This window comes from Salmo salar, chromosome ssa27, assembly GCF_905237065.1.
Source record: "Salmo salar chromosome ssa27, Ssal_v3.1, whole genome shotgun sequence".
NCBI lineage: Eukaryota > Metazoa > Chordata > Actinopteri > Salmoniformes > Salmonidae > Salmo > Salmo salar.
The window spans coordinates 45,190,872-45,217,755 of record NC_059468.1 but is presented as its reverse complement, the minus strand read 5'-3'; the positions used below and the strand labels follow the sequence as shown (position 1 = coordinate 45,217,755).

At 46.3% G+C, this 26,884-nt stretch overlaps 2 protein-coding genes across 2 annotated transcripts in view; one reads left to right on the top strand and one right to left on the bottom strand.

The window, feature by feature from the left end:
* The window catches only part of LOC106589161 (uncharacterized), a 34,107-nt gene extending 23,197 nt beyond the window's left edge, over positions 1–10,910 (bottom strand). Inside the window, exons 1-4 of the mRNA XM_045709539.1 lie at positions 10,436–10,910; positions 7,666–7,849; positions 7,226–7,512; positions 6,419–7,155 (exon numbers count right to left, since the gene is read on the bottom strand). Of these exons, the coding sequence (XP_045565495.1) occupies positions 6,419–7,155; positions 7,226–7,512; positions 7,666–7,849; positions 10,436–10,854 (1,627 nt within the window). The 5' untranslated portion in view covers positions 10,855–10,910. The remainder of the gene's footprint in view (positions 1–6,418; positions 7,156–7,225; positions 7,513–7,665; positions 7,850–10,435) is intronic.
* Positions 10,911–19,527: 8,617 nt separating this feature from the next.
* LOC106589158 (CUB and sushi domain-containing protein 2) overlaps positions 19,528–26,884 on the top strand; it is an 881,306-nt gene continuing 873,949 nt past the window's right edge. Inside the window, exon 1 of the mRNA XM_045709574.1 lies at positions 19,528–20,482. Within this exon, the coding sequence (XP_045565530.1) occupies positions 20,266–20,482 (217 nt within the window). The 5' untranslated portion in view covers positions 19,528–20,265. The remainder of the gene's footprint in view (positions 20,483–26,884) is intronic.

The window sequence follows — 26,884 nt, the reverse complement described above, 5'->3', positions numbered from 1 at the left end:
TCGATAAAATTTAAGACGGAAAAAAATGTTTCTAATACCGGATAAAAACAACGTGAAGCGCATTCCAAGTTCCAAACAAGAGAGTCCACCTGGAGTGACACTTACAAAGAACAGCCATACTTCTTCATTTCTCAAAGGAAAAACATCAACCAATTTCTAAAGACTGTTGACATCGAGAGGAAGCCATAGGAACTGCAACCAGGTTCCTCAGAAATAGGGCTTTCAATAGAATACCATTGGGAAACACAATGACCTCAACAACAAAAAAATTCCCTGGACGGATTGTGCTCGGGGTTTTGCCTGCCAAATCAGGTCTGTTATACTCACAGACATTATTCTAACAGTTTTAGAAACTTCAGAGTGTTTTCTATCCAAATCTACCAATTATATGCATATCCTAGCTTCTGGGCCTGAGTAACAGGCAGTTTACTTTGGGCACGCTTTTCATCTGGACGTCAAAATACTGCCCCCTAGACTTTAAACAAAACAAAATATATTTTATATTGCAGATTCTTCAAAGTATCCACCCTTTGCCATGATGAAAGCATTGCACACTCTTGACATTATCTCAACCAGCTTCATGAGGGAGTCACCTGGAATGCATTTCAATTAACAGGTGTGCCTTGTTAAAAGTAAATTAGTGGAATTTATTTCATTCTTAATGCGTTTGAGCCAATCAGTTGTGTTGTGACAAGGTAGGGTTGGTACACAGAAAGTAGCCCTATTTGGTAAAAGACCAAGTCCATATTATGGCAAGAACAGCTCAAATAAGCAAAGAGAAACGACAGTACATCATTACTTTAAGACATGAAGGTCAGTCAATCCGGAAAATTTAAAATAACTTTTAAAGTTTCTTCAATTGCAGTCGCAAAAACCATCAAGCGCTATGATGAAACTGGCTCTCATGATGACCGCTACAGGAAAGGAAGACCCAGAGTTACCTCTGCTGCAGAGGTTAAATTCATTAGAGTTACCAGCCTCAGAAATTGCAGCCTGAATAAATGCTTCACAGAGTTAATATAACTCCCGAGTGGCGCTGTGGTCTAAGGCACTGCATCTTAGTGCAAGGGGCGTCATTACAGTCCCTGGTTCGTATCCAAGCTGTATCACATCTGGCAGTGATTGTTAGTCCCATAGGACGGTGTACAATTGGCCCAGTGTTGTCCGGGTTTGGCTGGTGTAGGCCGTCATTGTAAATAAGAATTTGCTCTTAACTGACTTGCCTAGTTAAATATATATATATTTTTCAAACAGACACATCTCAAATGCAACTGTTCAAAGGAGACTGCGTGAATCAGGCCTTTATGGTTGCATTGCTGCAAAGAAACCACTACTAAAGGACACCAATAAGAAGAATAGACTTGCTTGGGCCAAGAAACACGAGCAATGGACATTAAACCGGTGGAAATCTGGTCTGATGAGTCCAAAGTCGAGATTTTTGGTTCCAACCGCCGTGTCTTTGTGAGACACGGATCTAAATAGATTAGCTAATCCACTCCCTGTACGCCATGTCATGTGCCAAAGAGTTTGGCCTTCCTGCTATCTTTACATTTGAGTAGAACAGAGGATTTGATCATGTTTGGATCACCGTCACTCAAAGCTATCCTCCAATCACAACAATTGTGAAAATATTGGACCTTTATAAAAAAAAAGGAAAATCTCAATTTTGTTAGTCCAGATGAAACAAGTCTGTCAAAAGTTGCAAGCGCACGCCTAAATTCTCATTACACACTGCAATTCCAACCACAAAACGTCTTAGTTACACTGCAATTCCAACCACAAAACGTCTTAGTTACACTGCAATTCCAACCACAAAACGTCTTAGTTACACTGCAATTCCAACCACAAAACGTCTTAGTTACAACAACCTCAGAATGGTGCTTGAGAGAATAGAAGCCGTTTTACAGTCTCCTGACCAATTGTTTTATTTTGTTTGTTTTTTTGTTGTTGTTGCGCCGATCTTAACTTTTTTTGTACGTCATGGGTTCCGTCATTGTTTATTATAACCCGAAAATAAAGCCTCTGGACGTCAGAACAGCGAGCAATAACCTGCATTTTGATGAACACTTCTACTTCAGTGAGTCGGCGCTGAAGGACACACCGCTCAGTACGAGACTACGTTAGAGAGTGGGGAAAAAAAACGTGTTTACCCTCCGTTCTGTTGGCGAAAACTTGCAATCACTGGAGAATAAACTGGATGAGCTCCGTTCAAGACAATCAACGTGATCTGAAAGACTGTAATACATTTCTCCGATTCGTGGCTGAACAAGAACACGGTTAATATAAACCTAGCTGTTTTTCATATACATTGGCAGGACAGAACGGCAGCGTCTCGTGAACTCAAGGGTGTGTGTCTCTTTATTAACAGCAGCTGGTGTGTGTTCTCTAACATTAAGGAAGTCTCAAGGTTCTGCTCGCCTGAGTTACAATACCTCACGATAACCTGTAGACAATACTACTCTATATATACGAAGAGAGATTTAATATATATGTTTTTGTAGCTGTCTTTTACCGCTACAAATCGATGCTGGCACTAAGACCACAAACAAGAAAACAAGAAAATTGCGGCACTCCTAGTGGCCAGGGATTTTAATGAAGGGAATATAAAATCCCTACTACCTCATTTCAACTAGCATGTCACCTGTGTAACTAAAGGCAAAACAACACTACATCACCTCTACTATACACACAGAGGTGGAAACACAACACTACATCACCTCTGCTATACACACAGAGGTGGAAACACAACACTACATCACCTCTACTATACACACAGAGGTGGAAACACAACACTACATCACCTCTACTATACAAACAGAGGTGGAAACACAACACAACACTACATCACCTCTACTATACAAACAGAGGTGGAAACACAACACAACATCACCTCTACTATACACACAGAGGTGGAAACACAACACAACACTACATCACCTCTACTATACACACAGAGGTGGAAACACAACGCTACATCACCTCTACTATACACACAGAGGTGGAAACACAACACTACATCACCTCTACTATACACACAGAGGTGGAAACACAACGCTACATCACCTCTACTATACACACAGAGGTGGAAACACAACACTACATCACCTCTACTATACACACAGAGGTGGAAACACAACGCTACATCACCTCTACTATACACACAGAGGTGGAAACACAACGCTACATCACCTCTACTATACACAGAGAGGTGGAAACACAACACTACATCACCTCTACTATACACACAGAGGTGGAAACACAACACTACATCACCTCTACTATACACACAGAGGTGGAAACACAACACTACATCACCTCTACTATACACACAGAGGTGGAAACACAACACTACATCACCTCTACTATACAAACAGAGGTGGAAACACAACACTACATCACCTCTACTATACACACAGAGGTGGAAACACAACACTACATCACCTCTACTATACACACAGAGGTGGAAACACAACACTACATCACCTCTACTATACACACAGAGGTGGAAACACAACGCTACATCACCTCTACTATACACACAGAGGTGGAAACACAACATTACATCACCTCTACTATACACACAGAGGTGGAAACACAACGCTACATCACCTCTACTATACACACAGAGGTGGAAACACAACAACACTGCATCACCTCTACTATACAAACAGAGGTGGAAACACAACACTACATCACCTCTACTATACACACAGAGGTGGAAACACAACACGACATCACCTCTACTATACAAACAGAGGTGGAAACACAACACTACATCACCTCTACTATACACACAGAGGTGGAAACACAACACTACATCACCTCTACTATACAAACAGAGGTGGAAACACAACACTACATCACCTCTACTATACACACAGAGGTGGAAACACAACACTACATCACCTCTACTATACACACAGAGGTGGAAACACAACGCTACATCACCTCTACTATACACACAGAGGTGGAAACACAACACAACACTACATCACCTCTACTATACACACAGAGGTGGAAACACAACATTACATCACCTCTACTATACAAACAGAGGTGGAAACACAACACAACACTGCATCACCTCTACTATACACACAGAGGTGGAAACACAACACTACATCACCTCTACTATACACACAGAGGTGGAAACACAACACTACACTACATCACCTCTACTATACACACAAAGGTGGAAACACAACACTACATCACCTCTACTATACACACAGAGGTGGAAACACAACACAACACTACATCACCTCTACTATACACACAGAGGTGGAAACACAACACTACATCACCTCTACTATACACACAGAGGTGGAAACACAACACTACATCACCTCTACTATATACAGAGAGGTGGAAACACAACACTACATCACCTCTACTATACACACAGAGGTGGAAACACAACACTACACTACATCACCTCTACTATACACACAGAGGTGGAAACACAACACTACATCACCTCTACTATACACACAGAGGTGGAAACACAACACTACATCACCTCTACTATACAAACAGAGGTGGAAACACAACACAACACTACATCACCTCTACTATACACACAGAGGTGGAAACACAACATTACATCACCTCTACTATACACACAGAGGTGGAAACACAACACAACACTACATCACCTCTACTATACACACAGAGGTGGAAAAAACACAACACTACATCACCTCTACTATACACACAGAGGTGGAAACACAACATTACATCACCTCTACTATACACACAGAGGTGGAAACACAACACAACACTACATCACCTCTACTATACACACAGAGGTGGAAACACAACACAACACTACATCACCTCTACTATACACACAGAGGTGGAAACACAACATTACATCACCTCTACTATACAAACAGAGGTGGAAACACAACACTACACTACATCACCTTAACTATACAAACAGAGGTGTGTAGGAGGAGAATGAAAAAGATTTGGCATGGGGCCCTCAAATAGCTCTACAGTTGCACCATTGAGAGCATCTTGACTGGCTGCGTCCCCGATTGGTACGGCAACTGCTTGGCATCTGACCAGAAGGTGCTACAGAGGGTAGTGCGTACGGCCCAGTACAGCACAAGAGGCCAAGCTCCCTGCCATCCAGGACCTCTATACCAGGCGGTGTCAGACGAAGGCCCTAAAAATGTTCAAATAGTCCAGCCACCTACAGCAAGTCATAGGCTGTCTCCCAATCCAGAGGCTACTGCCTGCTGTAAATATCTGACACGAATAACAAGAAAGCAAGTAACAGAATTGATTTCCTCAGTAACGGTTAATGAATGAAGGGTCCTCCTCTCCCACATGGTTGCATACAGGCTACAGTCAGTTAGCAGGCAATTCTAAAAACCTGTTTTTGCTTTGTTATTATGGGATAGTGTGTAGATTGATCAAGGGGAAAAAACTATTTAATCAATTTTAGTATAAGGTAAGGCTTGAGTACTATCTGACTGCACTGAATGTGTGTGTGTGTGTGTGTGTGTGTGTGTGTGTGTGTGTGTGTGTGTGTGTGTGTGTGTGTGTGTAACTGGTATGCAAATCATTCTGTCCCCAAGACGAGCCTTCCTTACCCTGACCTGAACCATCCTCTAACTCTTTACCATCCAATGTCCAACAAGTATAACTGACCATGGTGTCTACTTACACCATTCTCAGGAACTATGAACGACTAGATATGAAACACCTACGACGACATCGACATGTTTCAGTCCTGCTTCATATGAAACACCTACGACGACATGTTTCAGTCCTGCTTCATATGAAACACCTACGACGACATCGACATGTTTCAGTCCTGCTTCATATGAAACACCTACGACGACATGTTTCAGTCCTGCTTCATATGAAACACCTACGACGACATCGACATGTTTCAGTCCTGCTTCATATGAAACACCTACGACGACATCGACATGTTTCAGTCCTGCTTCATATGAAACACCTACGACGACATCGACATGTTTCAGTCCTGCTTCATATGAAACACCTACGACGACATCGACATGTTTCAGTCCTGCTTCATATGAAACACCTACGACGACATCGACATGTTTCAGTCCTGCTTCATATGAAACACCTACGACGACATCGACATGTTTCAGTCCTGCTTCATATGAAACACCTACGACGACATCGACATGTTTCAGTCCTGCTTCATATGAAACACCTACGACGACATCGACATGTTTCAGTCCTGCTTCATATGAAACACCTACGACGACGTCGACATGTTTCAGTCCTGCTTCAATACATTTTGGATGGATGGCCTTTGGACAACAGTTGCCAGTGGTAGTATGATAGTGATATTTGGGTAGCGATGGCAGAACATATCATGGTCAGTTGAAAATATTCATCGTGAAATAAAAAATAAGAAGAAGATATCTCTTACCTGCTATAACCTGTTGAGTTGCTTGGGTGAATACAGGCTGCTTGGTAGTGATGATCTCAGGCCACTGGTCAACATCATCAGTAACAATGGGAATGTCCCGAGGTTGCTCCTCAGGTTCTGACTCTATCTTCTTGGGTCCCTTGACCCCTCTTTTACCATCCTGTCTGCCCAGCTCCCGGTCACCTTCCTGGGCCTTGAACAAGGCGCTGTAGGGCAGGTCCTGGAGAAGTAGCTCCACATTGATGGTTGGAGCCCGGCACGGGGCATTGGCAGGCTGCTGTAAGCCCAGTGGAGGTGCTTTCCCCTGGGGCTGGAGGGCTGGGAAGTCAGCCATCAGGTCATAAAGCTCCTGTTGGGTTGTTGATGGAGATGAAGCTAGGGCCTTGGTTGGGTCTGTAATCCTGATGGCTGGGACCTTGGCTGGGGCTGGAGTTGAAGAACGGGCTGTGGCTGTGACCTGGATGACTGGGACCTTGGCTGGAGTTGGGACTGGGACAGGAGTTGAGGCTGGACCTGAAGCTGAGGCCTTGATACAGGCAGGTACTTTGCCCAGAAGGTTGAAGGGGCCAGGGATGGGGATGAGAGGCTTGGGGAGGTTGGCAGGCGGAGAGCCCTGCCACAGCCTGTCACCTTGCCATGGAGACGCGGCGTTCGGCAGAGGGGGAAAGTCGTCTTCGCTGGGGGCCAGGTTGGGGGCCAGGTTGGGGAGCAGGTTGGGGAGCAGGTTGGGGGCCAGGCTTGGGGGCCAGGTTGGGGGCCAGGTTGGGGGCCAGGTTGGGGGCCAGGTCGGGGGCCAGGTTGGGGAGCAGGCTGGGGGCCAGGTCGGGGGCCAGGTTGGGGAGCAGGCTGGGGGCCAGGTTGGGGGCCAGGTTGGGGAGCAGGGATGAGAGATCAGGGAGCAAGTCAGGAACTAAATGGGAGAGGTTAGCACCGAGGTCAGGGTTCAGCAGGATGGAGTCCAACAGGTAAGGGTTAGGAATATGGAGAGGTTCCACCATGATGGAACTGTCCTCCCCTCTACCCTCCTGCCCTGGGATCAGGAGGCCCCTGAGGTACTTGGCAATGTCCCTCCTTTGCTCCTCCTCTGGGTTCACCTAGTATTGGTAAAATAGAATAACATGGTTTACCCTTTCAGATTGCTTTTTTGTTGTTGTCCAGCACTAGGCTTAAATGGGTCCAGGAAACCACCCCTTTAGTGGCCTATCTGATGATCAAACCCATTATCTCTGGTGTAGTAAAATTCTAACCTTTTCCTCCTCCTTCTTCTTCTCCACCTGTGTCTCCCATATGGGGTCATCGCCATGGGAACAGTCGTCACACCGGACATCGTCAGGGCGCTGAGAGGAGACGGAGAGGTCATGTCGATCTTTCTCTGTCTGTGACGTCAAAGTCTGGAACTCCCTCTCCACCATCAGAGAGATCTCATCCAGCCTATTCAGAGAGCGAGAGAGAAACAGAGAGAGAGAGAGAGGGGAGCAGGATAGAGAGAGGGGAAAATAGAGAGAGAAGGAGAGAGGAAGCGAGAGAGGAGAGAGAGAGAGAGAGGAAGCGAGAGAGAGAGAGAGAGAGGAAGCGAGAGAGAGAGAGCGAGAGAGGAAGAGAGAGAGAGGGGGGAGCAGGGTAGAGAGAGGGGAAGAGAGAGAGAGAAGGAGAGAGGAAGTGAGAGCGAGAGAGGAAGCGAGAGAGAGGGAGCAGGATAGCGAGAGAGGGAGAGGGGAGCAGGATAGAGAGAAAGAGAGAGAGGAAGAGGGAGAGAGAGAGAGAAGGAGAGAGAGAGAGAGAAAGAGGGAGGGGAGCAGGATAGAGAGAAAGAGAGAGAGGAAGAGGGAGAGAGAGAGAGAAGGAGAGAGAGAGAGAGAAAGAGGGAGAGGGAGCAGGATAGCGAGAGAGGGAGAGGGGAGCAGGATAGAGAGAAAGAGAGAGAGGAAGAAGGAGAGAGAGAGAAGGAGAGAGAGAGAGAGAAAGAGGGGGGAGCAGGATAGAGAGAGGGGGAGAGAGAGAGAAGGAGAGAGGAAGCGAAAGAGAGAGAGAGAGAGAGAGAGAGAGAGAGAGAGGGGGGGGAGCAGGATAGCAAGAGTGGAAGAGAGAGAGAGAAGGAGAGAGGAAGCGAGAGAGAGAGAGAGAGAGAGAGAGAGAGGGGAGCAGGATAGAGAGAAAGAGAAAGAGAGAAAGAGAGAGGGGGGAGAGAAAACAAGAGAGAGAGGAAGTGAGAGAGAGAGCGAGAAAGAGGGAGAGAGAGAGGGGGGAGCAGGATAGAGAGAGTGAGAGAGAGGAGAGAGAGAGAGAGAGAGAGAGAGGGTTGAGATGGTTCAATGATGGCCTTTCATGGATCATGAATTCTGTATGATATGATATGGTGGTGATGGTGATGATGATGATGGTGGATATTGTCGATGATGACGATCATTATGATGAATCATGGCTTAATCATAAATTAAACCACCTTTACATCCATGATCTATCAACATCACCACTTCAGTCATGCTAAGCTATTGCTATTGCTATTGCTATTGCTATTGGAGCAGCTCATCCAAACTTCACGGTCACATAGACCTGCAGCTACACAGACAGACTCATCCTAAAACACAGAATAACCTATTCAGAGCTGCCAAGTCAACAAAACAGCAGCAGCCGCTAGCTAAACCAAACATGGGTAAAACATCTCTCTTCTGCCTCTCCCTCTCTCCATGCATCCCTCTTTCCGTCCCTTTGGACGGGCAAGTCGCGGGACAGCCGCTGGGCTCTGGGTATTCATTTTTTTTTTATGCGCCGAGCCCCGATGCGGAACAGACGGTGCACCAGGGCCCGGGCCGCTCACCTCGGCCCGTTGGATCCTGAACAGATGGCTGAGCATTAGCGTGAAGTGAGGCCAGCAGCTAACCGCCAGTGACCGCAAAAGGAGGCCATCTCCTCCAGAGTGAGTGAGAGAAAACTGAAAACTAACTGTTATTGGCAGACAGGTTTGAAACTCTGTTTATTGGTCTATTTAACTAATTTACCACCTGGTGATATCACCAGGCAGGCGAAAGCTCCAATCCCACTAAAACAGGCTGAAATTTCAGGTGGTCTTTTCAAACAGCTCTAAGCTACACTAAAACGACATTATCATCATTTCACAAGACTATTCCAAACCTCATAATGTGGAGATATTCTGTAAATAGTGTAAAACATAAACAAATTAAGTGGTTTGACAGCGCTGGACCATTAATTCATTCAACATCTCCTCTTTACATTCACATTGGCTGTGTTACGTAAATTTACTCTGATTTCACAACACTCTGAAAAATAACTTAGTTCATAAATTGTTGCCAGCAGCACAGTTACCAGTCACTAATAGATAACATGAAAACATACTAACCGGCTTTAGGGTGAGAGAAATGATCACAATGAGGTGTTCTCTCATGATGTGCCTGGAAGTTGCTAGTAATCTAGCCGACTTTTAGCCAGTTAGCTTTGAGTCTTTGACAGTTAATGGGAGGTCAGAACGCTACTCCTCCGCCCAGAGCGTCTAGTGTGCGCTCTGGAAAACGCGCTCTGGGAAACGCGACCTGGGAAACGCGCTCTGGGAAACGCGCTCTGGGAGCGGGGAAACGCGCTCTGGGAAACGCGACCTGGGAAACGCGCTCTGGGAAACGCGCTCTGGGAAACGCGACCTGGGAAACGCGCTCTGGGAAACGCGCTCTGGGAAACGCGACCTGGGAAACGCGCTCTGGGAGCGGGGAAACGCGCTCTGGGAAACGCGCCGTGAGCGAAACACGCAAAGAATTTATGAACCGATAATGTAACTATGCACTCTGAAACACTAGAGGCTATTTCAGGAACACATCCATTGATGACTGGATACAGCTACATTTTAGCATCACTCACGACACAGAAGAGCTGGGTGATTCTAATAGGCCTAAACTGAAAATGTATTGGAAGATAACGACACAGTTGACTACAATTCTTGCTTAATGCTCTGCAGAGTTTAACGTTATAGTAGTAAATCATAATTTTGACGTTGAAGTGAGAGGTTACCTTGGATCCGTGATTTTGATAAACATAGGTTTCCACCGTGTAACAAGACACGCATTGTCTCGGACTTCGCAGTGGATGTTTTGAGGCCTCACAGTGGGGACCGGATCCTCTTCTGCGCGCCGGTCCTGGGCCGGTGGGGCTCGTGGGGCCTGTGGGTGTTCATTAGCTGGGGTCATACTGTCCTCCTCCATATGTGGCCACATTCCAAATTCAGCTTTCTTCGAGTCTCTCCATATTTTGACACAGATTCGGTCAAAGTCATCCTCCGGTACACTTGGATGGATCCAAAGGGAACGAGGAAACGGTCCCACGGTGCTCCAAGACCGCTTCAAAGCGGACCGGCGCGGCCTGAAAGGATCATCCGGTATCATTTGCCTTGATATTTCGGTGATCAAATTATTATTTGATCCGACAAGCATCTTTTCAGATCCATAGGATGAATTAATGATGAACGTTATTGATTGGAATGTGTTTGGGTTTGAATTTGTTTTTTAATTTGAATGGCAATGAAATAAAATAAAAAATTACAAAAAGGCATAAACTGCAACCATGGTGACACGACTGTCGCTTCTGAAGAACGCTGCCTGCGCTTTTTGATTGGTTGGAATTTCAATAACAAAAAAACTAAAGTCAAGGCCGACTGAAAATATAAAAGAATATTAATTCAAAGTAATATTGACAGTCATAATTTAGGGATGGTGTTTACTCTAATATGAAATGTTTGGACCACGCAACCTTAATCAGATAATGTGCTGCTTTTATAATTGGCGTCTTCAGAGTATGAAAGTATAATATCACTTTTTTCAACAAAATAGCCTACATGAAAAAAAAATAAACTGTTTTGTTTGTTTTCTTGCTTGAATAGCTGTTACTTAAAAAGCCAACCTGGACCGTATTCTGCGGATTGTGCCTTCCATTGTTGATCTGTGTCAACACGACCATATTTGCATTCCTGGTGTGGTAGAGAGAATATATTTTCTAACGTTACTCCATTTACACAGGACATATCGGCCTACAAGAAAATGTTCAACAACTCTTGAATGGGAAAGGAAATAACTAATATAATGTCCAAGGTATTTCCTGAGCAGAGTGGGATAAATTATCATGACTAAACCTATTATCACGTTCATATTATCAATGAGGTAAAAATGTTGTGTGACATTTTTTTTCCAATGCTGAATTGATTGTCATTGAGAAAACTAAATGTATTTCTTTCGCAAACATCTTTTCTGAATTTAACAGTCATGCGAGATCATTTCTGTAATCTGATTACATAATTTTTTTGCTGGTAATGTAACAGATTACATTGACATATGTTTTTTCTTCTAATCAGACTACATGTAATCAGTTACTCCCCTGCTTGGGAGTCAAAGCCTTTTCACTCTCAGTCAAAGCTTTTTCTAATTGGGCCTAACCACACACCTTGTCCGTATCCATGCGCCTACTGTGACCTTTTCTAATTGGGCCTAACCACACACCTTGTCCGTATCCATGCGCCTACTGTGACCTTTTCTAATTGGGTCTAACCACACACCTTGTCCGTATCCATGCGCCTACTGTGGCTTTTCTAATTGGGCCTAACAACACACCTTGTCCATACAACCACCCGCATATTTGTAGCCTCCTATGCTATTGTTACTCTTAATCCCAATGCTAATATAATATAGCATTTAATCCCGGTATAGAACTAGGCCTTATTTCTATAGCTCCACGTGCCAATTGATTCAGTGGGAAGAGCAGAGGGACATGCTGTCACCCATTTGTAATTCATTTTAATGTAGCTGATGTATTGTTTATGATTTAGTGTTTATTTTTAAATATATTTTATTTATTCTGGGTTGAAGGCCAGACTACATTGCATTATATCCAACTAGTTTCTACACAAAACGCATTAGGGAAAAACGAATTACCTGTTATATGCAGAGATGGAATTGACATTTCACATTTACTGGTGACGGTTTCAGATTGTTAAAGCATCAGTTTCACATTTAGTGAGTAAAAACTGAACCTTAACCATTTAACAACCAGCCAGGGAAATGGTAGACCTACATCCGTGACAGTATCCCAGCTGTATAGGTTTATATATAAATGAATGATAGCCTTTGAGGTGTGAAGGGGGTTGTAGATTAGCCTGATTACCAATATCTTTAGCGAACATTTCACTCCTTGCCACTGGCCTTTCGGGCAATATTCAAATATTAACATTATATCATCAATGAGCTCCAGGATATTAGATTATTTGATCCTGATTCGATAAGCCTCACAGCTATCCTCCAATCACTACGTTTATGCAAATTAGACATATTTCCTAAATTGTATTGTAAACATTCTAGCATTGGGCATTTTGACATCAAACATCTCATTGTAACATAAACATTGTGCAGCAGGGAGGATAGAGAATTCCTGTTTATTATTATTATTATTTACCATCACATCACACCAGAGCTCTGGTGATTTAAACTTCACCCTAAGTTCTTTGTGAACTCTGCAATGTTTGAATTGTTATAAGAGTAATAGAGAGAGAGAGGGGATGGAAGAGAGAGAGAGAGAGAGAGGGGATGGAAGAGAGAGAGAGAGAGAGAGAGGATGGAAGAGAGAGAGAGAGAGAGAGGGATGGAAGAGAGAGAGAGAGAGAGAGGGGATGGAAGAGAGAGAGAGAGAGAGGGGATGGAAGAGAGAGAGAGAGAGAGGGGATGGAAGAGAGAGAGGGGATGGAAGAGAGAGAGAGAGAGGGGATGGAAAGAGAGAGAGGGGATGGAAGAGAGAGAGAGAGAGGGGATGGAAGAGAGAGAGAGAGAGGGGATGGAAGAGAGAGAGAGAGAGGGGATGGAAGAGAGAGAGAGAGAGAGGGGATGGAAGAGAGAGAGAGAGAGGGGATGGAAGAGAGAGAGAGAGAGGGGATGGAAGAGAGAGAGAGAGAGGGGATGGAAGAGAGAGAGAGAGAGGGGATGGAAGAGAGAGAGAGAGAGGGGATGGAAGAGAGAGAGAGAGAGGGGATGGAAGAGAGAGAGAGGGGATGGAAGAGAGAGAGAGGGGATGGAAGAGAGAGAGAGGGGATGGAAGAGAGAGAGAGAGAGAGAGAGGGGATGGAAGAGAGAGAGAGGGGATGGAAGAGAGAGAGAGGGGATGGAAGAGAGAGAGAGAGAGAGGGGATGGAAGAGAGAGAGAGGGGATGGAAGAGAGAGAGAGGGGATGGAAGAGAGAGAGAGAGGATGGAAGAGAGAGAGAGGCCTGTGGCGATGCCAGCGGAGATAACATGCATTGCACAAGAAGGGTACAGTAATGACGTGTAAATTAAGCAACCACCACCTGTGTAAGCGAGAGACAAAACACATGTTTTTGTCTGAGGCACCACAGAAAGAAAAAATAAAGACTTGCTAATCATTAAAAGCTTATCAAGTGCATTTGCGCTGTCCGGCAGCTCAAGTCAGCTGGATGATTTTCAGTAGGAGGGACGTCTAACTTTGAATAATGATTAAGATGTCACGGTTGTCGTCGGTGAATGAGGACCAAAACGCAGCAGGTACGTGAATGCTCATCTTGATTTTTAATTACTCTCAAAATGAACGTACAAAATAACAAACACGAAAAACGAACGAACGACAATAACAGTCTGACTAGGCACACGGCTAAGCAAGGAACAATCACCCACAAATAACACATACAAACACACCCTAATATATGGGACTCTCAATCAAAGGCAGATAGACAACACCTGCCTTCAACTGAGAGTCCCAACCCCAATTAACCAAACATAGAAACACACACACCAGACTAACCATAGAATACAAACACATAGACCATCAACCAAAAACCCGGAAATACTAAATCAAACACCCTTTACACAAACACACCACCCCGAACCACATAAAACAAATACCCTCTGCCACGTCCTGACCAAACTACAAAAACAATTATCCTTATACTGGCCAGGACGTGACATAAGATCACATTTCCTAAATTGAAATATTAGGCCTATGGCGACACCTATACATTTGGTAGACAAGCACGAGTGATCAATGTTTTATCGTTGAGACATTTTAAGGTGTGTGAGAGTTCGCTAATTCTCTCTGTCCATTCAGAAAGTTGACTAAAGTAGCCTGTCTAGACTCCATATGTTAATAAAACAGAGAGACAAATAAAATAACTGAAAGAAACATATATATATATATATATATTACAATTGATTACATTTACAGTATATATATTTTAAATGTAATCAATTCATGCTGATCAGCATAGCCTGCCTTTGTTCGAGGAATAATGTGCCCAGTGTGTTTGCGTTTCTTTATCCTCTTATGATCGAATAATGAGAAGCAACTGAAGCAAACGTCTTTGGATTTGTCACGTCCTGGCCAGTATATAAGGTTAATTGTTTTGTAGTTTGGTCAGGACGTGGCAGAGGGTATTTGTTTTATGTGGTTCGGGGTGGTGTGTTTGTGTAAAGGGTGTTTGATTTAGTATTTCTGGGTTTTTGGTTGATGGTCTATGTGGTTGTATTCTATGGTTAGTCTGGTGTGTGTGTTTCTATGTTTGGTTAATTGGGGTTGGGACTCTCAGTTGAAGGCAGGTGTTGTCTATCTGCCTTTGATTGAGAGTCCCATATATTAGGGTGTGTTTGTATGTGTTATTTGTGGGTGATTGTTCTGTGCTTAGCCGTGTGCCTAGTCAGACTGTTATTGTCGTTCGTTCGTTTTTCGTGTTTTTGTTATTTTGTACGTTCGTTTTGAGAGTAATTAAAAATCAAGATGAGCATTCACGTACCTGCTGCGTTTTGGTCCTCATTCACCGACGACAACCGTGACAGAATCACCCACCACCAAAGGACCAAGCAGCAGAGGAAGGAGCAGACGGAGTTCGAGTTGGACTGGCGGGAGAAGTGGACTTGGGAGGAAGTTCTGGACGGGGCCGGACCCTGGCATCAGGCTGGGGATTATCGCCGCCCGCAGTGGGAAATTGAGGCAGCCAAGGCAGAGAGGCGGTGGTATGAGGCCAGAGTGGACGCGCTGAAGGAGATGCACGAGAGGCACCCCCAAGAAATTTTTTTGGGGGGGCACACGGGTAGTTTGGCTAGGCGTAAGAAGAGCCGGAAGCCAGCTACCCGTGGTTATATGGAGGAGCGTATGGGGTGGAGAGCGCTATGTTTCGCTGAGGAGCGCACTATCTCACCCATACGCACGCACAGTCCGGTGCGCGTTATTCCAGCCCCTCGCAGGTGCCGTGCTAGGGCGGGCATCCAGCCTGGTAGGAGGATGCCTGCGCAGCGCATCTGGTCGCCGGTACGCCTCCGAGGACCAGGCTACCCAACTCCCGCTCTACGCACGGCTACCATCAGGCCCCTGCACAGCCCAGTCTGCCCTGTACGAGCACCCCGCTCGTACAGGGCTACTAGTTCCGTCCTGCCAAGGCGGGTTGTGCAGGAGGTAAGATCTAGACCGACTGTGCGCCTCCATAGCCCTGGGTTTCCAGCTCCTGTCTCTCGTGCGGACCCGGAAGTGCGTCAACCCAGTCCGACTCGTCCTGTTCCCGCTCCCCGCACTAGCCTGGAGGTGCGTGTTCATAAGCTGGTATATCCGGTACCAGCACCACGCACCAGGATTATAGTGCGTCAGCCCGCCAGTCAACAGTCATCATCAGAGCTGCCCGCCAGTCAACAGTCGTCGTCAGAGCTGCCCGCCAGTCAACAGTCGTCGTCAGAGCTGCCCGCCAGTCAACAGTCGTCGTCAGAGCTGCCCGCCAGTCAACAGTCGTCGTCAGAGCTGCCCGCCAGTCAACAGTCGTCGTCAGAGCTGCCCGCCAGTCAACAGTCGTCGTCAGAGCTGCCCGCCAGTCAACAGTCGTCGTCAGAGCTGCCCGCCAGTCAACAGTCGTCGTCAGAGCTGCCCGCCAGTCAACAGTCGTCGTCAGAGCTGCCCGCCAGTCAACAGTCGTCGTCAGAGCTGCCCGCCAGTCAACAGTCGTCGTCAGAGCTGCCCGCCAGTCAACAGTCGTCGTCAGAGCTGCCCGCCAGTCAACAGTCGTCGTCAGAGCTGCCCGCCAGTCAACAGTCGTCAGAGCTGCCCGCCAGTCAACAGTCGTCAGAGCTGCCCGCCAGTCAACAGTCGTCAGAGCTGCCCGCCAGTCAACAGTCGTCAGAGCTGCCCGCCAGTCAACAGTCGTCAGAGCTGCCCGCCAGTCAACAGTCGTCAGAGCTGCCCGCCAGTCAACAGTCGTCAGAGCTGCCCGCCAGTCAACAGTCACCAGAGAGGTCAGACTGCGCTGAACTGCCGGAGTGGCCAGACTGCGCTGAACTGCCGGAGTGGCCAGACTGCGCTGAACTGCCGGAGTGGCTAGACTGCGCTGAACTGCCGGAGTGGCTAGACTGCGCTGAACTGCCGGAGTGGCCAGACTGCCCTGAACTGCCGGAGTGGCCAGACTGCCCTGAACTGCCGGAGTGGCCAGACTGCGCTGAACTGCCGGAGTGGCCAGACTGCCCTGAACTGCCGGAGTGGCCAGACTGCCCTGAACTGCCGGAGTGGCCAGACTGCCCTGAACTGCCGGAGTGGCCAGACTGCCCTGAACTGCCGGAGTGGCCAGACTGCGCTGAACTGCCGGAGTGGCCAGACTGCGCTGAACTGCCGGAGTGGCCAGACTGCCCTGAACTGCCGGAGTGGCCCGAATTGCCAGACTGCCCCGACTGCCCCCCGGCGATGCCAGACTGGCCCGACTGCCCCTCGGCGATGCCAGACTGGCCCGACTGCCCCTCGGCGATGCCAGACTGGCCCGACTGCCCCCCGGCGATGCCAGAGTGGCCCGACAGCCTGGAACGGCCGGAACCAGAGCCACCTCCAGAAATAGGTGGGTTGGGGAGGGGGGGTGTAGCACAGTGCCGTCGTTGACGGCAGCCACCCTCCCTTCCCTCCCTTTAGAAAAGGGGACTTTTTGATGGTGTTGCTTGGGGTTATTTTTGTTAAGGTGCTTCTGGGGTAGCACCTTTAAGGGGGGGGTACTGTCACGTCCTGGCCAGTATATAAGGTTAATTGTTTTGTAGTTTGGTCAGGGCGTGGCAGGGGGTATTTGTTTTATGTGGTTCGGGGTGGTGTGTTTGTGTAAAGGGTGTTTGATTTAGTATTTCCGGGTTTTGGTTTATGTTTAGTTAATTCTATGGTTAGTCTAGTGTGTGTGTTTCTATGTTTGGTTGATTGGGGTTGGGACTCTCAGTTGAAGGCAGGTGTTGTCTATCTGCCTTTGATTGAGAGTCCCATATATTAGGGTGTGTTTGTATGTGTGATTGGTGGGTGATTGTTCTGTGTATAGCCGTGTGCCTAGTCAGACTGTTATTGTCGTTCGTTCGTTTTTCGTGTTTGTTATTTTGTATGTTCATTTTGAGAGTAATTAAAAATCAAGATGAGCATTCACGTACCTGCTGCGTTTTGGTCCTCATTCACCGACGACAACCGTGACAGGATTGAATCTTGTAAAGGCTAATATTTTCCATATCGTTTAATTTGTCTCTCATTACCGAGTCCTCTCTAGGTATCTTTCAACACGAGGGAATGACCGCAGCAGGTCGTAACACGTTTTGTTTTATTGCTTTTCTTTAAAACTCAAACTCTATATTTTGCGCCAACGTTGTCATGGAAACAATTAATGTTCGTTTCCAACGACAACAAATCAGCAGCTGTGCCGTAAATCCGTCTGGGTGTTGAGCGTTGAGTTTGACTGAAAGGTCAATCTCTTTGGTAAATGACAAGAGTGGCAAGGAGTATACCGTTACTAAGACTAGTTATGGATACATCATTCAGGCAACGATAGGCCTATATCCATGAGACTGCCTCACCCTTATGGTTTATGCAGGATTTATTTATCATAGGATTGTTATGTGCCCTACTAGTTACATATGCAAGGGTTGTGGAGAGATAAAGGGTACATTAGCCCCTGGGATGTGAAGGCTTGTGGAGAGATAAAGGGCAGATTAGCCCCTGGGATGTGAAGGGTTGTGGAGAGATATAGGGCAGATTAGCCCCTGGGATGTGAAGGCTTGTGGAGAGATAAAGGGCAGATTAGCCCCTGGGATGTGAAGGCTTGTGGAGAGATAAAGGGCAGATTAGCCCCTGGGATGTGAAGGGTTGTGGAGAGATATAGGGCAGATTAGCCCCTGGGATGTGAAGGCTTGTGGAGAGATATAGGGCAGATTAGCCCCTGGGATGTGAAGGGTTGTGGAGAGATATAGGGCAGATTAGCCCCTGGGATGTGAAGGGTTGTGGAGAGATATAGGGCAGATTAGCCCCTGGGATGTGAAGTGTTGTGGAGAGATAAAGGGTACATTAGCCCCTGGGGTGTGAAGGGTAGGGGATATATTTTGTCCATGACATCACAGTTGAATAGGCATACGTTATTTGTCACAAGTGTAAGGGCTGTGGGGATTGGCTAATAGCTGCGTAATGTTGCTGTATGGAAGGGGTAGCGCTTGAGTTGTTTGGGGTTATGGATACATGTGACACCAATCCGTAAGTGTCGAAGAAAACAAATTCCGCCTAAATATATTTATCATAATCAAACAAGATCTTCACTTATATTTGATAAATGCTGGCCATAATGCATTCATTATTTTGGCAAGCCAACATCCCCAGTGAATTCAGCATTATCTCTGGATTACTGCGAAGAGAAATTATTCTTTCCCAGAGAGAGAGTGAGACAGATCAGAGCGCGCGCGCACGGTAGAGAGAGAGAGAGAGAGAGAGAGAGAGAGAGAGAAGAGAGAGAGAAGAGAGAGAGAGGAGAGAGAAGAGAGAGAGAGAAGAGAGAGACAGAAGAGAGAGAGAGAGACAGAAGAGAGATAGAGAGACAGAAGTGAGAGAGAGAAGAGCGAGAGAGAGAGAGAGAGAGAGAGAGACAGAAGAGAGAGAAGAGAGAGAAGAGAGAGAGAGAGAGAGAGAGAGAAGAGAGAGAGAGAGAGAGAGAGAGAGAGAGAGAAGAGAGAGACAGAGAAGAGAGAGAGGAGAGGAGAGAAGAGAGACAGAGTGAGAGAGAGAGAGAGAGAGAAAGAGAGAGAGAGTGAGAGCAAGAAGAGAAAGAGAGAGAGAAGAGAGAGGAGAGAAGAGAGAGTGAGAGAGAGAGAGTGGGAGCAGGTCTGTAGTCTGACTCTTGGCGTAAGAAGCAGATATAGAGACAGTACTTGTTTTAATGTACCGCTTTAGGAAGGCAGCGATAGCCTAGTCTACTGGAAATAAACTATCCATTCATTTCTCACATCATCAAAATGATTCTGAATATCTGGTGGGTGGGGAACTTTTGAAAGGGAACCGTTTTGGTGGATTTGGACAACCTATAGTCTTATCCGTTTTTCTACGGCGTTCCTGCGTTCAACGGACCTGTGAAATGTGGAATTATCGACATTGTTAACTGGGAATAGATAAGAGGCCCATCAACACCAGCACTTGTCCCGTAGGGAAAAAAAACCATAACAAAAGAGGGATCTCTCGCTTTTATTCCATCTTCTCGAATCGAATCTAACATTTTGAGTGGAAGAGGGATTTGTGTGAATGTTTACTCGTGGCGGATAAGTCACCACTTTGTTTTATTTTTTTCTTCGTCTGGCCTGAGTGGCTTTTTCTCTCCTCCTCCTCCTCCTCCTCCTCCTCGGTGTGAGAATCCTTCTCCGGTGAGATTCTGCTAACCCCGCGGTCCGCATGACATGGTTCAGTCCTGTTGCCGGTGCCGAGCCTCGATGCATTGGGATTTCTCTCAGTGCCGACACCACCACCAAGTGAATCTTCTTTATTAAACCCGTCTAATAAAACGTGCCTGCTACCCCTCGAGAAGAAGAAGAAGACACACACACACCTGCCATGACCGCCTCTTCGAACCGGCACGGGACCGGACACATTACCGGGCATGTTCGTAGGACAGAATGCAGATGTATTAGCAGGCATACCAGGACCGGGCCAAGGAAAGCGGAAGGAATAGGGATTTTTGCGCTAATGAAGACGGGAGTAGCAGCGCACCATTGGAGCCGGTTTCTGTTGTTGTTTATGGGGCTACTGGCAGCCTCAGCCCCCGTTAAGGGTAAGTTTCCCCCCTATAACTACTGCTGCTACTGCTGCTACTGCTGCTGCACTGTGTTGAATATTGAATGAATGATGGAAGAGGAACCGGAACGTTATTCCCGCTCACTACCGGAATAACAAATGACCAATTTAGATGGTAGTGAATGTCCCTTTTCATTCCAAGGGGTGGAGGGGTGGGTGGTGGTGGGGGGGAGAGTTAATGTGGCTGTGGGTGAACGACCGTGTTTTCTGACACAGTGGAATGCTGAGAACAGCGAGCTGTCTCTCTCTCTCTCTCTCTCTCTCTCCATCTCTCTCTCCCTCTCTCTCTCTCTCTCTCTCTCTCTCTCTCTCTCTCTCTCTCTCTCTCTCTCTCTCTCTCTCTCTCTCTCTCCCTCTCTCTCTCTCCCGTGGTTTCTCTCTCGGTGTTCTGTGGACACGAGCAGCATCGCATTTCATAATCGAATTGTGTGTTTTTTTCACGGGAAAGAAGAGAGGTATGAGGATGGCGAGCGAAAAGATAAAACCCCTCTGAACTGTTAGTCATAACGGAGTGGGCTTGAGTCTGTGGTGACAGATAGGCTACACCGTTTTTTAGCGCTGCTAGAGACGCCAGTGAATCGGTTAAGTGGTCACGGGAGCGCGGCTCTGAGCGTGTGTATGTCGTGATGTAATTATGTGTATTGAGTGTTTCTCATCATTCTTTTATTTTAGCAATCTCATGAATAGTATAACTTCGCCTACAAGTAGTTTTTTACATTTATTTTGATCTCTGATTTGCCTTATTAACGCTCTCCGCAAGTAAAAGCAATGGGGTTATTGTCCCTGAGCTGTCCGCGGGTCCTGATTCTATCAGAAAACTTCAGACATTATAGTATAAGTACGAAAGCCGGACATAAGTGTGTGTGTGTGTGTGTGTGTGTGTGTGTGTGTGTGTGTGTGTGTGTTTTGGGGGGAGGGAGGTAGGAGTGGGCGCATTGAGAGCATTTGTACAAGTACATTTGGTATGGATTTATAACTACGATTTGCATGTTGAAATAAATGTGCAGTTGCCATAATAGGGCTTTACAGTCCTTCCTACTACCCTCGGCATTCAAACACATTAGTTTCTACATATGGTGACATTTTCTCAGGTGTGCAGTGGTTAGTCTATTTCCCGTTGTTTAGGTGTTGTGTCTGAAAGTGGGCAGCTGCAATAGACGTTGTAAATGGAACCAGTTTGGGTTTTTTTTGGTGGTGGGGTAAAGTGACAACCCCCCAGTTTTATCGCTGTCTCGCTTGGTATCATGACAATATGGATACTGGAACTATTTTTAGAGGGAGCCAAGGATATCATAGGATGAAAGTTCAGACGGTTACTTCGATATAGTTTTTTTTTTGGTCCCAAAATGGTACCGTATTATCTATAGTGTACAGGGCTCTGGTCAAAATGAGTGCACTATCGTGAATAGAGTGCAATTTGGGATGCACCTCCACACAGTCACGTGCTCCACAGCGGGTGGTTATACAACGCGCCTCTAATAACACAGTAATTAATGCATGGCAATGGCCGTTTTAGCGTCGTCATCAATAAATACACCTTTTGTTGTTGTTGTTCTTGTTTGTTGCATTGCGTCATCATAAACGTTGCTTTGCCATATTATACATCGCTCCTGTCTAGAGAGGAGAGACCTCAGTTCCTGTCGAGGATTGGATATGTTATTATTAAACATTCACCTACATTTACCACCATGGATCCAGTTGTCCAACACTAACCGATGATTCTGTGGATGTGCTCAACGTGGACACAATGATCGGTTTGTTTCTTGGCTTTGCATCACACACGTCCTCTGCGTCGCTCAGATTCATAGAATACGATTGATTTTGTTTATTTTTTATTTCTATGAGACTCAGATCTAGATAGCTTAGCTTCCACAAACTCCCACCCAGTTCATTGTCCCTCTGAAGCTGTCCCCAACGAAACGCTAATTGGTCCCTATGGTCCGTCACCATCATTGACTAACTTACTGCGACTTGATCTCAAGTTTCACTTCGGGATTTTGACGTAATTGAATAAAACGTCGAGATTTTCTACCCGCTAATTCTGCGTGGTTACAGGGTTCATCCTGCGTGGTTACAGGGTTCATCCTGCGTGGTTACAGGCTTCATCCTGCGTGGTTACAGGGTTCATCCTGCGTGGTTACAGGGTTCATCCTGCGTGGTTACAGGCTTCATCCTGCGTGGTTACAGGGTTCATCCTGCGTGGTTACAGGCTTCATCCTGCGTGGTTACAGGGTTCATCCTGCGTGGTTACAGGGTTCATCCTGCGTGGTTACAGGGTTCATCCTGCGTGGTTACAGGCTTCATCCTGCGTGGTTACAGGCTTCATCCTGCGTGGTTACAGGCTTCATCCTGCGTGGTTACAGGGTTCATCCTGCGTGGTTACAGGCTTCATCCTGCGTGGTTACAGGGTTCATCCTGCGTGGTTACAGGGTTAAAACAGAAACAACTCAAAAGTGAAGTATTGGTATTCATTCCCGAGTGGTTAAGGGTTTAAGGCTATGGTTTGGGCAATGAATTAAACTAATAAGATTTTTTATTTTTTTTAAGTGCTTTTTCCATTTAGTATCATCATCAAGTACTCTACCTGCTTGCTAGACAATAGTGAACTTCCTTGATGCAGTAATCTAAGGAGGCTGCTCTGCCCCTGAGCGTTGTGAATTAGAGCCCAATGCTGTGCATAACTTTAATTTTTTATTTTTTTGGGGTGAGCACTAATGTGCTCAGGACTGATTTTCAAACGTCCATAATCGACACGTGTTTCTAGTGACCAACCTGATAACAAAACGACTCTCCGTCGATACCTTCAATTGCTGGATTCTTAACCAATGGTTTATAGCCCTGTTATATCCACAGTATGAGGCTTGACTATATAGTGTCGTGGATAGTGTCATTTTCATATAGACATGTTCTACCTCTGTGGGGAGTAAAAGAGTAATGACAAAAACATACCCTATCCCAAATGCCGTCATTTCCAAAAGCAGTGTTTCATATTGTAAAACACCAATAACGACGGCTGTTCATAACGGATATTGTAAAGAGAGTGTCCATGTGTCATGAGAATCATCCCCCCCTCTGTAGTGTTGCCAGCCACCAGCAGCAGTTACCCCGTCTTCCCATGGAGCGGCACCAGAGCCTCACACTACACTGGCTAGTAGATCTCTACAGAGCACAGAGTCTAACTCTCTCCATACATCACATCACAGAGTCTAACTCTCTCCATACATCACATCACAGAGCCTAACTCTCTCCATACATCACATCACAGAGTCTAACTCTCTCCATACATCACATCTCAGAGCCTAACTCTCTCCATACATCACATCACAGAGCCTAACTCTCTCCATACATCACATCACAGAGCCTAACTCTCTGCATACATCACAGAGCCTAACTCTCTCCATACATCACAGAGTCTAACTCTCTCCATACATCACAGAGTCTAATTCTCTCCATACATCACAGAGTCTAACTCTCTCCATACATCGCATCACAGAGCCTAACTCTCTCCATACATCACCAGAGTCTAACTCTCTCCATACATCACAGAGCCTAACTCTCTCCATACATCACATCACATAGTCTAACTCTCTCCATACATCACAGAGTCTAACTCTCTCCATACATCACATCACATAGTCTAACTCTCTCCATACATCACAGAGTCTAATTCTCTCCATACATCACAGAGTCTAACTCTCTCCATACATCACAGAGTCTAACTCTCTCCATACATCACAGAGCCTAACTCTCTCCATACATCACAGAGTCTAACTCTCTCCATACACCACATCACAGAGCCTAACTCTCTCCATACATCACATCACAGAGTCTAACTCTCTCCATACATCACAGAGTCTAACTCTCTCCATACATCACATCACAGAGTCTAACTCTCTCCATACATGACAGTCTAACTCTCTCCATACATCACATCACAGAGCCTAACTCTCTCCATACATCATATCACAGAGTCTAACTCTCTCTATACATCACCAGAGCCTAACTCTCTACATACATCACAGAGCCTAACTCTCTCCATACATCACATCACAGAGTCTAACTCTCTCTATACATCACATCACAGAGTCTAACTCTCTCTATACATCACCAGAGTCTAACTCTCTCCATACATCACATCACAGAGTCTAACTCTCTCTATACATCACCAGAGTCTAACTCTCTCCATACATCACAGAGTCTAACTCTCTCCATACATCACCAGAGCCTAACTCTCTCCATACATCACCAGAGCCTAACTCTCTCCATACATCACAGCAGCAGTGGAGACCGTGGGATTCTGTATGCAGCTGGAGCCTGTAAATTAGCAGTCCACATCTTCTCTTTTAGATAATTGACTATTAGAGAGAAAATAAGTGGAATACCGTTACTGATCTATTTGATTTCATAGGCTGGCCAGTTGTAAGGTCAACCTGTGATGTATGGTCCTGTTGCTTGTGGTCACAACACATCTGATAGATGTCCCTTTTATCATAAGGTAATGATGGAATTTAAGACTTGTTTGTTATGAGGTGGCGCCTTTTTGTAGGCTATAGCACAATTGGATAGGCCGATATTTTATTTAATCAGTTTTGACTTTACCAAGCTATAGATTTTCTGACGTCCAATTAACTTAATCTAATCATTTAGTGCCGTTCCTCCGTGGCCTATATACCGTTAGATTACGCAGTGACTTGATGACAAGGTGTGAAACGTTTATGACGCAATTTACACTGAGTCGAGTTGACATCAGCGGTGCTCTATCCCACCTCGTACACAACCACAGTCCCCACGGACTCCCGTCTCAATACCAAGGTCCCCACGGACTCCCGGCTCAATACCACAGTCCCCACGGACTCCCGGCTCAATACCACGGTCCCCACGGACTCCCGGCTCAATACCAAGGTCCCCACGGACTCCCGGCTCAATACCACGGTCCCCACGGACTCCCGGCTCAATACAGTATTAGATAGAACCAAGAGGATAGATAGAACCAAGAGGATGGATAGAACCAAGAGGCTGGATAGAACCAAGAGGATAGATAGAACCAAGAGGATAGATAGAACCAAGAGGCTGGATAGAACCAAGAGGCTGGATAGAACCAAGAGGCTGGATAGAACCAAGAGGCTAGATAGAACCAAGAGGCTGGATAGAACCAAGAGGATAGATAGAACCAAGAGGATAGATAGAACTGGGGAAAAGGAGGGAGGGAGGAAGAGAGGGAGGAAGGGAGGGAGGGAAAGAGAGAGGAGGATAGGAGATGGGGAGGGAGGGAGGGAGAGAGGAGGATAGGAGATGAGGAGGGAGGAGGATAGGAGATGGGGAGGGAGGGAGGGAGGAGGGTAGGAGATGGGGAGGGAGGGAGGGAGGGAGGGAGGGAGGGAGGGAGGGAGGGAGGGAGAGAGAGAGGAGGATAGGAGATGGGGAGGGAGGAAGGGAGGAGGATAGGAGATGGGGAGGGAGGAAGGGAGGAGGATAGGAGATGGGGGGAGGTAAAGGAGGTGAAAAGACTGATCAGGAAGATTGCAGTTGACGTCCCACCAATCAGGCCGCTGTATGTGTATCGACGTTAACCGCAGCAGAGGCGTGTGCCAGCTTGACGATATTAGGTAAGTTGTCAGTCCCCTCTCGCATGACACCATCAAGCCAATACACCCACATGCCTGCCCACACGGCCCGCCGGCTTGCCTTCTTGAGCATCACGTTTCATCCTTGTCTTGCTTCTCTCTTTTCTTCTGAATTTACCGCTCCAGTCTCCAGTTCCAGATAGTTAATCAAGCCTGGTCTTTAGGCTATCGTGTTGTGTGGCCCTGATGCAACGGGCTGTAACCTTAATGGGAGCTCATGGCGGCAGGACAACGGATGATGGTAGCGCTGCTCACACTCTTTTCATCTTTCAGTTGGGTGCCATTGGTTATTCATGGACAAAGTTGACGTAACCTACACTTGCTCTGTCTAAGTGTGTGTGTGTGTGTGTGTGTGTGGTTGTTTCCTCACACCCAGGAGACTCGTATTTGTCATGTTGATCTCTCGAGTCTTAATGGACCAAACGAGGTGAACAGCTGCTTTCATGGCAAGTCTCTGGGGTTTCTAAACACACACACACACACACACACACACACACACACACACACACACACACACACACACACACACACACACACACACACACACACACACACACACACACACACACACACACACCCCTACTACACCTCCTCCAAGTTATACAAGGCTTTCCAGGACCTCTTGATCTTTGTTTGAAATCAACCTGTCTTTTTGTTATAGTTTCAAAAGAGAGCGTCTGTACTAGCATCATCAATGCGTCCATTGATAGTGACAAGAGGGAAGAACATAGCAGCTCAAAACATGTTGTTTAGAT